General features: G+C 38.9%; 1 protein-coding gene across 1 annotated transcript; it reads right to left on the bottom strand.

The window, feature by feature from the left end:
* Positions 1–8379: 8379 nt before the first annotated feature.
* Positions 8380–9278, bottom strand: LOC145998683 (uncharacterized). Its single transcript, XM_083135148.1, has 2 exons — positions 9258–9278; positions 8380–8820 (listed from the first exon to the last, which is right to left on the bottom strand). Exons 1-2 carry the CDS (start codon positions 9276–9278, stop codon positions 8380–8382), a joined length of 462 nt encoding a protein of 153 aa, XP_082991274.1.
* Positions 9279–14296: the final 5018 nt, after the last annotated feature.

The raw sequence follows: 14296 nt of genomic DNA, 5'->3' as shown, positions 1-14296 counted from the left end.
TTTTGGCCAGGGAGGTGCAGTCTGGCGTTCGGAAAAGTTCGGAACCATTCGTAAACCTCCACGGATGACGTCAGCCACGGGACATGCCAAAGACGAGCACCAGCAACGGCATATGAATTCACACTTCTTCCGTGTTTTCGGAAATAAATTTGTTATAAAATCGAATGAATGTTCTAGCGTGTGTGTATAAATAAATGTATATGTATAGAGCAGAATATATCTAGTAAACTGTGTCGCTGAAAGTTAACTATCAATAGAATTACATGTAATGAAAAGCGGGAAGAGGTGGAGCGGAGAGGTTTGTTCAGAATTTTCTATTTGAGTGGTGTAAATTCGTATTTATGGGGGTGAAAAGTTATACTTAGAGCCAAAATGACCACAAAGTTGTAATTTTTAAAACATTGTGTGGGGTGTTAGGGCGAAGTTGTTGGATAAATCACTGGGACCGAGATATTTCAACTTCATGTTTAAAATCCAAAAGTTACTTTTTTAGCACTTTCATCCTCCAGTGTTTGCAGTTTCCTGATTTGTTCTTCAGTACATTTTAATTTCTTTTCAGAGTTTCCAACACACTATCTTGTTGGAGATTGGGTATATTGGGTATATTTCCAGTACTCAAAGTCTCTGAATTATGTGCCATGCAAATTATTTTGCGAGGAGACAACTCTTCAAGTGTGTCCACTGCTCGCTTTCGAATCTGACGTTTATTGGCACGTAAGCTGCGATCAATTATGACATTTGGCTATTGAACACTACTACAGCGTTTCTATTAAGCTGCGGTCTACAGGTAATAATACTCAGCAGTTCTGCTTTTAAGTTCCGTTCGTAATCGGCATACAGAAAATGCGATGAGCACACTGTCGCTGTTTTGGTGTTAACTGGATCTAATCTCTTCACTTTGAAACCCACATCTTGCACGTAATCGGATCCTTTAGGAACGAAAAATAACTTACACCCAGGCACATATCCAGGAATTCCTTTCGGCGAGCTGGGTGAACACCATTTTTTAAGGGGTATTGTATGTTTAAGGCCAGTGGTGGCAATTTGGTTCTACAACTGGGGGGTTTGCAAGGAAAGTTTACTTTCTCTTGATAGACAAGGCTTAGCATTAAGAGGACATAGTGTGGAGGCAAGAAAATGGGGAGCAACTATCCCCTAAATCGTCTTCTAGAATACAGTTGGATCGTGAAACAATTAATGCACAGTGAAAACCCTTCCGTTCCCAACACATCTAATGTTTCGTCTCCCAATATGGTTATATCCAGTGATGTGCCCAAGGGAGGGTTGGTGGGGTGATAGCCCTATTTGAACGTCAAAGACAGGAAAATATGGCTAAATGAGGACTGACCGCCAAATATAGGATACGTAACCACTTTCCATTCCAAAAATTCTGGGAACGCCACTCGTTATCTCGGACACATTTTTTGAAATCAAGTCCCCAGAAGTTTTATGATTTCATATTGGTTTGATTGATTTGTTGTTTTAAGTCCACTTTATGCACAGTAAGGCTAATCGGGACTGAACCTACAGTTTAAAGTGGGATCCGAACCACTATGTGCCTCCACCAGGAATCGAACCCAGGACCCCTTGATTACAAGGCGACGACGTTACCACTGCGCCATCGGGGAGGCCTGATTTCATATTGGAGACTGAAGTAAAGCGCCTTGTACACGATCAAATAAATCATGAACAAGTCCTTGAATTGAACACTTAAAAGGCAATGAAGTCAGAAACAACGCAATTTTTCTCATTGGATCCAAGGAATGGTTCTAATTAACGCATATTTATCCTCATTATATTCTAGAATGTTCCGCAGATAAACGATTCATAGATATTGCCAGTAGTTCGACTCCTCTTATTCAAGAACATTCCCACTCGCGTCTTCCAGAGATTAGAAATTACAACGAATCGCCCTACGTGTGGAACTACCTTTGTTGTGCAGCTTTCAACAAGTCTCTACATAGTGCTCAAGTTCACTGCGACAACACTGAAAGCTCAAGTAAAGTTTACGTGCAATATTATCAACAACAGGGTAATTCTCCGTCTTGCTTTCATAAATATTTCTCTCCTTAAATTATCGTCACATTATTCAAGAAGATAAAAACCTAATTTTACGTAGTGTAAACTGAAAAATTACCTGAGGGGACTCGAGCCACCTGATCCCCATCTTGGATACGCGCTAGTAACAATAACAGGATTATAGAACATTCTCAGTCATATTATTGACGAAGCCGAAAGCCTAATTTTATCTAATGTAAACTGAAAATTTTCCTGGAGAGAGGGGGGTCAAGCCCCCTATACCCCACTTTGGATGCGTGCTATTATCAATAACAGGGTTACAGAACATTCTTCGTCTTGCCTTGATAATTATTTCTCTCCTTAAATTATCGTCACATTATCTTATTTCACACAACAAGAAACCAAATCCTCATTTTATCTAGTTTAAACCGAAAACTTTTGCTTAGATATGTGCCTGTCCTACTGTATTTCTTGCGTTGTTCGGGCACAAAGCAACAGCACAATTGCGCGGCATTTTCCTGAAATGTTATTGTTGTTGAAAAAAATTCTCCACTATCACACAAGAGCTACAGAAAAAGATAACACAAGGCACTTTCACACAAATGCAGATCCTATAACAAGCGGAAAGGTCTGTGACAGCGTCAGTTCTGTCCCGTGAGTGACGTCAGGGTTGGGAACGCCCACGACCCTCTTTTTTCAGCTTCGGGAGGGAAGACTGCTCTACTTTCTCAACTATATTATATACTTACTTTGACTTTTGGCTAATTTGCGAAGATGGAATGAGTGATGATATGATGAAATTCATGAATGGACACTCACAAACATTCATGCCCAGCCCGGGATTCGTAGCGCGATGTGCTAACCACTCCGCCATTGGCGACGACATATTCTTGATCTGCACTTGATATCCTCGGTCGTGATGGAACACTAGTTATCACGATTAAGCTATTTAGGTCAATCCACGTCAAATCAACCGATAAAAATAATTTTTGAACCTTAGGATTCAGATTTTTTAGATTTTTTGTTCATACATTGTACCTATCAAGAAGACAAAATTGCTAAATTAGATTTTTTCGGCTCTTAGTTTTTGAGTTATTGACTTTAAAAAAACAAAAAAACAACAACAAATTTTCACGACTTTTCGAAATATTTAAAAAAATACTTTAGATCAAAAACTATTTGACCTAGAGAGCTACCATTGCTGTCATTCTCTTATGCTTTCAATGTGCTTTAATTTGAAATACAACATGACTGTGGTATTTGAATTTTGTAATTTTTAAAACTTGAAAAAAGTTTTTTGAAAATCTCAAAAACACCATTTATATATATTTTTAAAAATATATATAATTGAAGACATCTAGTGAATATTTGTGTGTAAAATTTGATAATGGGATGGCAATGGGAATCAATTTTTTTGTATTGTAATGTGTGGGAAATTTGCTAAATTTGTTGGCTTCCATGTTAAACCACAACTATATGCTGAGTTGTTGATGTTGAAGTCTTCATATTAGTGTATTTTATAATTTTTGGAGTACAAATAACATGAAAATACCTCAAATTTATCACTTTTCATATCATGTAAGAAAATTGTAAAATGTACAAAGGGAAGCCATTAAGGAACCTTTTTAAGTGCCGAAACACAAATTTTCGTTGTGTATAAATCTCCATGAAGTTTAGAATAAAATTCCTGTTATTTAATGACTTCCCCTAGTACATTTTACAAGTTACTTACCTGGTATTAAAAGTGATAAATATTAGGTATTTTCATGTTATTTGTAGTAAAAAAATTATAAAATAAACTAATATGAAGACTTCAACATCATCAACTCAGCATATAGTTGTGGTTTAACATGGAAGCCAACAAATTTAGCAAATTTCGCACACATTACAATACAAAAAAATTGATTTCTATTGCCTTCTCATTATGAAATTTTGCACACAAATATTCAATAGATGTCTTCAAAACATATATTTTTTTTAAAAAAAAATTAAAAATGGTGTTTTCGAGATTTTCAAAAAACTTTTTTTTTAAAGTTTTTAAAAATTACAAATTCAAATACATCGACTACGTTGCATTTTAAATTAAAGCTAATTAAAAGCAGAAGAGAATGACACCAATTTGAGTTCTCTATGTCAAATAGTTTTTAATCTACAGCTGTTTAAAGATTTCGAAATGTCGTGAAATTTTGGGATTTTTGTTTTTTTAAAGTCAATAACTCAAAAACCAAGAGTCGAAATGATCAGAAATTTGGCAGTTTTCGTAAAGTTTACTGGTACTACCACTGCACCAAAAATGCTCTATTTCTGAGAAGTCAAGGTTTAGACCACGGTTGATTTGTCATGGAATGATCCATTTACGAAACTAATGAAAAACAAAATAAACTTTTTTTATGGAATCGCTTTCAATTACTAATTTATTATGGCAAGAAAATTTAAAATGCTGTTATAATTTTTTAATGTTTGTACATATATTAAATTACACTGTGTAAATTCATTTTTCTTTTCCATTTTGCGAAATAATTCCTGCCTTGCGAAGAATTAATAATGAAAATAGTTGAATTCGTGCAATTTCCATCGAAGTAAAGACTCTGATGCAGCTTATGTTTGTTTCATAACTTAAATCGAAAGAACGAGAAAAGTTATATAGGACAGACTTTAGATGAGAGAAACTCAAATAATCAAGTGGTGTGTAATTATAGACATAGACGATTTTTCTACCACGAGACCATATATCGAAACGAGTAACTAAATCTTTAGATCAGTATCCTCTGCAAATTACTTAAAAAAAACGAACCTGAATGTTTGATTAATATTTGTTGAGAAATTAAGATTTTTAAATGTTTGTTATTTCAAATTATTTGCAAGATGTCACAGACCACTTTAGTGAGATTGGTACAGTTGTGCTTGGAATGTGTATGTATGTTAATACGTCATAATCTGTTCGCATTGACTTCACTTTTCTATCTCGGCTGAGGAAATGTATGAACCCGCCTGACTGTTTTCTCCTGACGACGGACTTATTTGGAAAACAGGCGAAGGTAGAGGAATCAATAAGCATGTGGTAACAGAGAAATGGAATACTAGTATAGTGTTATTGGTTTGCATTAATTGTGTTTCTTTAGGCGATACGCTGAAATAATGATTACGTGCTGAAACCTTCGTGTACTTTGGTTGTTTGTCTAATGTTGGGTGTTAGTGATTTTGATGTGAAATGCTGTAAGAATTGTTTCCTTTTGCATCCTCAGGCATCAAGTGACAAAACTAAGGTAGAGAAACGTGTGTAAATCTGTACATTGCATGTGAGTCCGCATACGATAAGTAATTATAAAACTGCGTATAACTTTGAAAACCGTGTTGTCTTTCTTGTTACCCAGTAAGCTCTAGTGAATTTAAGAGAGTCTCATGTTCCCGACACAAGGGGCAGCGCACTAACTTTGCAACGACTAGTGCCCAACTCACTCAAAGGCCAAGTGGATCAAAATTCATATCAACCGTATGTGTGGTATGTAATCGGTTAAAATAGAAGGGAGAAACACAACTTTTCCAAATTTTTCGAGCGTGGAAGAGCACTGGAATTTCTCTTGATGGAGTTTTTTATTAAACAACTTCTACCGTTAGTGATGTGTTAAGTGTTCTGCCTCAGATGCATGATTTCAAAACAATAAGTTTGAAGCCTCTAATAAGACTCCAAGTGATCCTTTATCAATACAAAAGATTGTAAGTTAAGGACATTTGTCGAAGGTTTGATTTTTTAAATGATCTTCGTAATGAACTTATGAAGGAACAGCCATAACTTAATATTTCAAAGATAATGAATCTATGATCGTTTCGAAATTTTTCATATCCTATGGGAAAAAAATATTTCCTAGCTTATCTATCCGTCTATTATTACAGTACGTTTGTAGATAAAGGACAGTCTACTGGTGTTGTTAGGGAATGTACCAATAGACTCCGTGAAGAAGCAAAAAACTATTACTTCAATTTGGATGGAAAATTTGGTGATGTTTGTGATACAAAGTCAGTGATGATGTTGGAGCAATTTCAACCAACGGAGGGGTTTCCACAAGAATTAGCGGCTTCAGCCTCTAAAATCCTAAGTACTGAGCATAGATGCAACTCATTGTTTCAAGTTGCTTATTTTCTCATTGATAATGGGTTGAAAACAACTGCAATGCACATTGCCAGTTCTCAAGCAATTCAGATTTTACGTAAATAAAAGAAGCTTATAACTATGTTCAACCGTCAAGGACTCTATTGGTGCTCTGATATTGTCCTACGCCAAAACCAAATGTTAGGAAACAGAACTATCATCAGAGCTGAAGGACACCGTATCCCAATACCACATTCAATAAAGCTCGAGTTTTCCATACGTGATGCTACGGACAGTTATCATAGAGAGAAAGCTACACTATTCTAAAGTAAAGAGAAGATGTACGATTTCTAGTAATTTTATGTCAAATAGTGATTTAGATACAGCATATGACATTACAAACCAGAAAGGGATTTGGAACACTTGTGGTTTCTCTCGCGATATCTGAATTATTTTAATGTGTCTCAGCTTGACTTCCCTGAAGCAGTAGACATACCATCAAGATATTCCCTTATGAGTGGATCGTTTAATCATCCATATCGACAGACAATCACTGGATTTACTCCAATCCTTCTATACACAGCATCACAATATGATTACATACATTCAACCATTTCAACCATGGTCAACTTGCAAGTTGTTCTGTACCAGTTGAATCAAGAGGGTTTATTATGGCGCGACGAAGGAGTATATCGCATAGTTGAGGGCATTCAGCTTCTTCACCCTAAAAAGTCTTAGAATATCTTCCTTGGCCTAGGAGATTTGAATTGCAAAAAGTAGTAACCTCATGTATCGGACTGTATATCAAAACCAGCGGAAGTTTTGAAATTCTTGTAGAAAATTGAACGATGGGCCCACGTTCATCTTAAGGAGCAGTAAATGCTCAGGCAGCTAGAACAATTCGTATGTGTTATGGAAACACTTCAGCGGAAAATATTTTTAGGTAATTTTCAAGATCAAAGTGTTCATGTATGTTTTCAATTATTCCCGTATGTAGTTCTTTCTCAATGCACGAAGAAAATCATTTATTGTGTGAAACAAAATATTATTCATATTCTGGTGAGTAGCACAATAGATTTTATGGAATTCCGACATAATGGCCCCGACTTCAGTCAAGCATATTGTCCTTAGGACCTGTTTCTGTCTGTATTAGCACAGCTTCTTTGAGACCTACTTTGATCGAACAGAGAATAATTGGGATTTCCGTGTATGCAGCATAAAAATTGCTTACCACTTTTCTTTGCATTTGATAGAATATTGCACATTGGTGTACTTCAAATTACAATGATTGCTTGAAACTCAAAGAGGAGCACCCTGTGATACATGAAGACTTCAAGGCTCATCATTTCACCATTAATTCCAACAAAATTTTCTGCAGTATTGCTTTGGGTCAAACATTAGAGCAACATTACAATAATCCAGTTAAGGGACTAGGATGCATATTGAAATTGGACGAAGATTCAATGTGCAGAACAATTCATTGCAAAGATACTTGCCTCATCTTGATAAACTAGTGACGAAGTGCAGTTGCAACAATGCAAAAAAGCAAAGAAATGTTAACTTTTCGAAATGTTGTCCACCGCTTTGAAACATGCTCTTGCACATAAAGCGTTCCTACTTTTAGTGGCATATATAGATAAATGTATTGGAAAACAGCACAACACTGGGTCCTTTAATTATGATTATGTAGATATGATAGTACTTAGAATCCTATTATAACATAACATGTAAGACCTACTGCTTTTGGTCCACCCTGTACATGCCAGAAGGGTCTACAGGCTATGGTATGTCCTTGCAGAGTTTGAAAGATCAATTGCTGTGTTGTGCAATGGAAAAACATATATTAACAAGATTAACTGAATTTATTAAAGAACTCACAAAACAACGTAACACTTTACATTATCACGAAACTACATTCACCATTCCAGGTTCTGTTTGCACAGACTCTTGTCTAGCAACAAAGCTTGTTTCTTCTTCCTCTAGGAGGCAGCACTACATTCCTCCCAGAGTTACAAAAAAAAATAACAAGGGTACCCGTATCTGTCAGGGGGTACCTTAATCCTGGTCGATCTTCTAGGTACATGAGGAGTGGATCTTGGTCGTGGAGCAGCATCAGCGTCTTGGGGTGGATGGTCAGCAACATCTGGTTGAGGTGGGGTAATTTTGGAATCTGAATTTCGATTCTCCGCCGCGTCTTCTGGTCCGGGTGGACTATCATCATCCCAGGTTTCTGGATCCAACGTGAATGTACCACTCTTTGAGATCAATCTTTAAAGGTGAGTGCCACCCAACCTTTCTACAATATCTGCCTCTTTGAAGTTAGGTGACAAGTGCTTCGGTGATTGAACCCATACGGTTTCGGTAGGTGAAAATGTCCTGTATGGTATGTTGTGGTTGCTCCTAGGTTTCAAGAAAGGAGGAGCTTCTGTCCTCTCGGCATCTCTATTATGATCACCACGTATACAGTTCCACCATGTTCTTGGACTGAAGGTGAGGACTGAGGCTGCAGGAAGACTACGTTCCTCTCCCAACCGGGAATTCCTCAAAAACAGCAGGTACTCTGCTAACTTTGCATCGAACTGTAAAGAAGTCAGATGTGGATGTTCATGCACTACCTTAAACATGCCAGTCTTCACCGTGCGTATGTACATCTCAGCAATCCCGTTGCTAGGATTGTGGTACGGCGGTATTGTGATGTGTTCAATCCAGAACTGTTGGCAAAAGGAACGGAACTTTAGGCTTATAAATGCCGGACCATTATTCGAAACTATTGTTTGTAGAATTTAGAGAGTCGAGCATGACTGAAGAATCCAGTGCATGGTCTCCGGTGTATCTAAGGAAGATACTGGCCAGACATCTACCCAGCGACTATAAGCATCCACAAGTAGTAGGAACTTTCTCCCAGCCAAGAAGAAATGGTCTACGTGGAATCTTTGTCCTACAAATCTAGCTTCCGGCCACCTATTATCTGGAACTTTCTTGATCCTGGAACGTGTGGATTGGTATGTTTCACAGGTCTGGATACAATGTTGTATATCCCTTGTCATCTTGGGCCACCATGCTTGTGATCGTAAGGTCTCCATCATGGTCCTTTCCCCAGGGTGGTTCGAATGGAACCTTCGAGCGAAACGATTGTGGGATGACTAACCTCCCCATCCACCACAGACATCCTGCATCTAGCGAGAGAAGGTTTCGCCTTTCGTAGTAAGAGTAAATATTGGAATCCCTTATTCGTTGATTAAACATTTTCGGCTAACCCTTTTTTACATATATTGCAACTTCGGTTATCATTGGATCAGCATTGGTGTGATCAGCGATCATCTGTAGAGAAATAGGCGCTCTGGTGCCTGTCATGCTGTAACACAATGTAGCTTCCTCATCTACTGGGTCTTCTGTGGGACAAGGTAACCTGCTGAGCATGTCCGCCACAGATACACGTGATGATGTCACTACGTCGTAGTTGAATCCTGATAGAAAGAGAGACCAACGCAGTAGTCTATTCGAAGCGTGCTTGGAGATTGACTTCCCTGGTGAAAATATGAACATAATGGCCGTAGCATCAGAGATTATTTCGAAATGAAGTCCTCTTAGGAATTTTTCAAATTTCCTCACGCCAAATACTACACTTAATGCTTCTCTTTCTACCTGTGCATATCTTTTCTCCACATCACTAAGTGTAGATGATGCACATGCCACCGTAGAGAGCTCTCCTTCTACACGATGGCATAATCGGGCGCCGCAACCGTATGGAGAACCATCGCATATCAGCACAATAGGTTTATTTGGATCGAATGGTATTGTGGGTTGCGCTTCTCGTAGTTCCTTTAGAATGTTCCTAAATTCTTTGGATATTTCAAGACCATTTCCACGAAACATCTTTCTTCAAGAGAGAGGTAAGGTGTGGTATCTTTGAAGCGAGATTGTGTATAAATCTTCGATGGAAGTTTAACATGCCGATAAAGGATCTCAACTGTGAGATGTCCGACGGTTCTGGACAGTCCAATATCGCTTCTAGATTCTTACGGGAAGGACTAATGGCTTTCGAAGATATGCAGTATCCCAAGTATTCGACTTCCGGAGATAGAAAGGTACATTTGTTGAAGTTAGCCTTCACATTATGTTGCTGAAGTTTAGAGAGGACTAGAAATGTCCTTTCATAGCATTGTGTCAATGTATCGCCACCTACGATAACGTCATCAAAGTAAAATGCGAAGCCTGGTGTGTCTCCCAAGATTTTAGCGAGCGTCATTTGAAAAATATCGCCACTAACTGTGATCCCGAAGCACAACCGTTTTATCTTATACAGTCCCAAATGTGTGTTCACTACAGTTATAATTTGAGACTTTTCTGACAAGAGAAGCTGGCAATAAGCCATTTGAAGGTCCACTACGGAGAAATACTGGCAATTCTTCAATTTAGCAAATATATCATCAGTTTTACTAATGTTGAACTTCATGTTTTCTGTCATCTTGTTGACAGTTGAAGAAAAATCAACACATAGCCTCAAAGACTAATCTTTCTTGTTGACTGCCACAAAAGGAGATGGCCAATCAGAGTAGGTGATAGCCTCCCAGAGGCCTTGTTGTACTAGTTTCTTAATTTCTACTTCCACTTGTGACCCCAAACCGTAAGGTGTATCATAAGCCTTGCGGAAAATCGGTACAGCATCTCTTCTCAAAGGTATGTCAATTATGTACGGTTCAATTGTTTTTGATAAATCACCATCGAAGACCGAAGCAAATTCATGTTTTATTTTAAACCGTAAATGTTGTGGTTGGTCATTTCCTGTAGGGACAACTATCATAGTACTAGTCTGCTGTGAATGTAACAGTGAAGTTCTCCAATCCGGCGTAACGACATCTAACCATGAACGACCTATGAGTGGATAGGTGAGAAAGTCCTTGCATAAAATAACGGGAAGTGAGTAAGTCGATCCGGAGTGTGTAAGTTCCAGTTCAGCCTGGCCTTGCATTGAAACAGCATGTCTCCCTACGCCATATATTTTTATAGAGGAATGGTTAATATCAGACGTTGCAAACCAATTCCTGAATGAATCCGCTTGGAACAGAGTTACGGCAGACCCTGTATCAAGCTCATATTGAATAAACTTGCCGTTAATAAGTAAATCCTTTAGCATTAAATTCTTTGATAAAGGGTAATTGGACGTAGGTGACCCGGTGATGTGTGAGTCACAACTGTATGAAACGACACTAGGTAACCATGCTGTTTGCTCGCCAGGTGAAGTATGAAAAGTTGACATCTTCAAATTTTCGATTTCAGTAGTTTGTCCTACGTTATTATTACTATTTGGCTTCTGTTTAAGCTTCTCTCTCTTCCTACACCGCTTTTGCCAGTGACCACGTTTCCTACAGAATGAACAAACAGAATCCTTGGCTGGACAGTTGTCTTTAAAATCCTGTTTGTATGTACAGTTAGGACAGCTGTAAGCAGTATATTTCATTCCGTGAATCGTTGGATTAGACGAACTATAAGTATGTTATTTTGTATGTTTGTCCCCTTGCACAGTTCTTTTTGGAAATTGGGTTGAGGTGCGTGAAACTGCTGACTCTTGCTTTACATTTTCTGATCGTATTAACAATCGGGTTTCTTTCTCTAACATTTCATTCTGTGATGTCAGTTCCTGACATCGCTGAAAGGTTAGTGACTGTACTGAAAGCAACTTTCTTCTAGTAACTTCAGATCGTATGCCCAATACTATCTGTTCAACTAAAGCTTCGTCCAGACAATTGCCGTATTTACATTTTATGGCTTGTTGCTTCAGGCTTATGAAATAATCAGAAACGGTTTCACCTTCCTCTTGCACACAACGTCGAAACTTATATCGTTCAACAAACTTATTAGTTACAGGTTTGTAGTGTGACAAAATACTATCCTTTAGACGAAAATACAACAGATTCTGTACAAGGTCTGGTGCGACTACATTTTTCAAGACTTTAAATGCCTTTGCACCTATAAAGGCAATGAGTATAGGAACTCTCTGATCATCGCTGAAGTTTTGAATTATACACAACTGTTCGAAACGTAAGAGATAATCTTCAATGCCCTCTGAATCTTCGTCGAAAGCGTTAAATATCATTAGTGTTGTCCACGGGATGAGACGGTACAGGCTTTTAAAAATTCGAAACGAGACGAGATTGATCATGTGTCCCGAGACAAATGAAAATTTTCGAGACGAGACAGCATTTCCACGAGACGAGACAGGCCAAAGTCTCGTCTCGTAGGCAACACTAAATGTCATGTTTGTGTCCATACTTATGACTGTAAATCCAAACGTTTAACCTAACAACTATGAAAAGTGAGTTTTCACTTATAATTATACTTGATCTGCATCGGATCACAATGTATCTAAGAACGTGACAAAGCCCTTCTACGTTTTATGATTATTACTTGTTTCCACGTTAGAAGAAATCTTGATATATATATATATTTACATGACACTATTTTTTTATATACAAGGGTCTTTCAAGGTTGACCTGGATTTTCGTACGTAAAAAAGCGATGAATAGCCGGATCATGATGAAACGTGCGGGTGACGTAATGTATTCCGTCGCGAGTAACTAGCGCCCGGCATGACGTATTTCGCGCAAGCGCAGCAGTTGCAGCTAACATGGCGGCAAGCAGTGTGTCTGTGGCTGTGGAGCAGCGGTGTGTAATCAAATTTCTCGTGAAGGAGAAAGTGAAACCAGCTGAGATTTTCAGACGATTGCAAGCACAGTATGGTGAACAAACGATGTCGCGGACAAGAGTGTACGAATGGTGAGAGCAGTTTCGCGAAGGACGGGAGCTGGTGACAAATGAAGCGCATGGACACATTCGCCCGACTGCAGTCACACCAGTGAATATCGCACGAGTTGAGCAAATGATTCTTGAGAACCGGCGAGTAACAGTGCGGGATATTGCTGCCGAGGTGAATATCAGTGTCGGGAGTGTTGAGACAATCATTCACGACCACTTACGCTTCCGCAAAATCTGTGCAAGGTGGGTTCCCCGCCAGCTGACATTCGATCAGAAGTGGACACGCAGGACGGTCTGTGAACAGCTTCTGAATCGGTTTCGAGCAGAAGGTGATGAATTGTTGCAATCCATCATCATGTGTGATGAAACATGGTTGCACAATTAAACCCCAGAGACCAAAAGACGCAGCATGGAGTGGCGGAATAAAGGTTCCCCGCCCCCCAAGAAAAGCAAAACGCAGCCGTCCGCTGGAAAGATCATGGCAAGTGTCTTCTGGGACATGAAGGGCGTTATCCATGTGGATTTTCTGGACAAAGGGAGCACGATTAATGCCCAGTATTACTCCACATTGTTGAGTGGTGCTGTACGAAAGTCCACTCGCAAGAAAAGACCTGGGATGTCGTCTGGAAATGTCATTCTTCTCCATGACAATGCCAGCCCTCACACGGCCAATGTGACAACAACAACTCTGGCCGACATGCGCTGGGAAGTTCTGCCCCATCCCCCTACAGTCCGGATTTAGCCCCCAGTGATTATCATTTGTTTGCACCCCTTAAAGACCATCTGGGATGGAAGAAATTCACGACAGCGATGTCCTCCAGTGGCTACGACAACAACCGAGTTCTTTCTTCGCCAAAGGAATTCGGGAGCTGCCAGAACGATGGCAACGGTGCCTCGGCGCGCACGGATAATACTTTGAAAAACTGACATAGTTTGGTGTTTCTTCTGCTACCTATTTCCTCTGCAGAAATAAAAGTCCCGGTCAACCTTGAACGACCCTTGTAAAACAAACAATGTAGACGGCTAATCCTTACCGTTTTATGTCAAATTGCGTCAAAGCAACACGTTTATGATTGCTACAACAGCTTGTTGTACGAATGAGGACAGTCAGTCCGAGATGAATAAAAACTTACGTAAATGTAAGGTTCTTGCAAATCCTGCAATTCATGAAGAGAAAAGTTCTTTTATACCGACTGAGCCATAATGTTGTGCAGTGGAAAACACATATATTAACAAGATTAACTGAATTTATTAAGGAACTCACAAAACAACGTAACACTTTACATTATCACGAAACTACATTCACCATTCCAGGTTCTGTTTGCACAGACTCTTGTCTAGCAACAATAGCGTGTTTCTTCTTCCTCTAGGAGGCAGCACTACATGCTGTACATTGTTAAAAATGCCAATGAAGCAATTTATGTTCAAATG

The sequence above is a fragment of the Lepisma saccharinum genome, chromosome 14 (assembly GCF_977018435.1).
Source record: "Lepisma saccharinum chromosome 14, izLepSacc3.1, whole genome shotgun sequence".
Classification (NCBI taxonomy): Eukaryota; Metazoa; Arthropoda; class Insecta; order Zygentoma; family Lepismatidae; genus Lepisma; species Lepisma saccharinum.
Note: the sequence above shows the minus strand (reverse complement) of the source record. Positions and strands in the feature narration are given on the sequence as shown.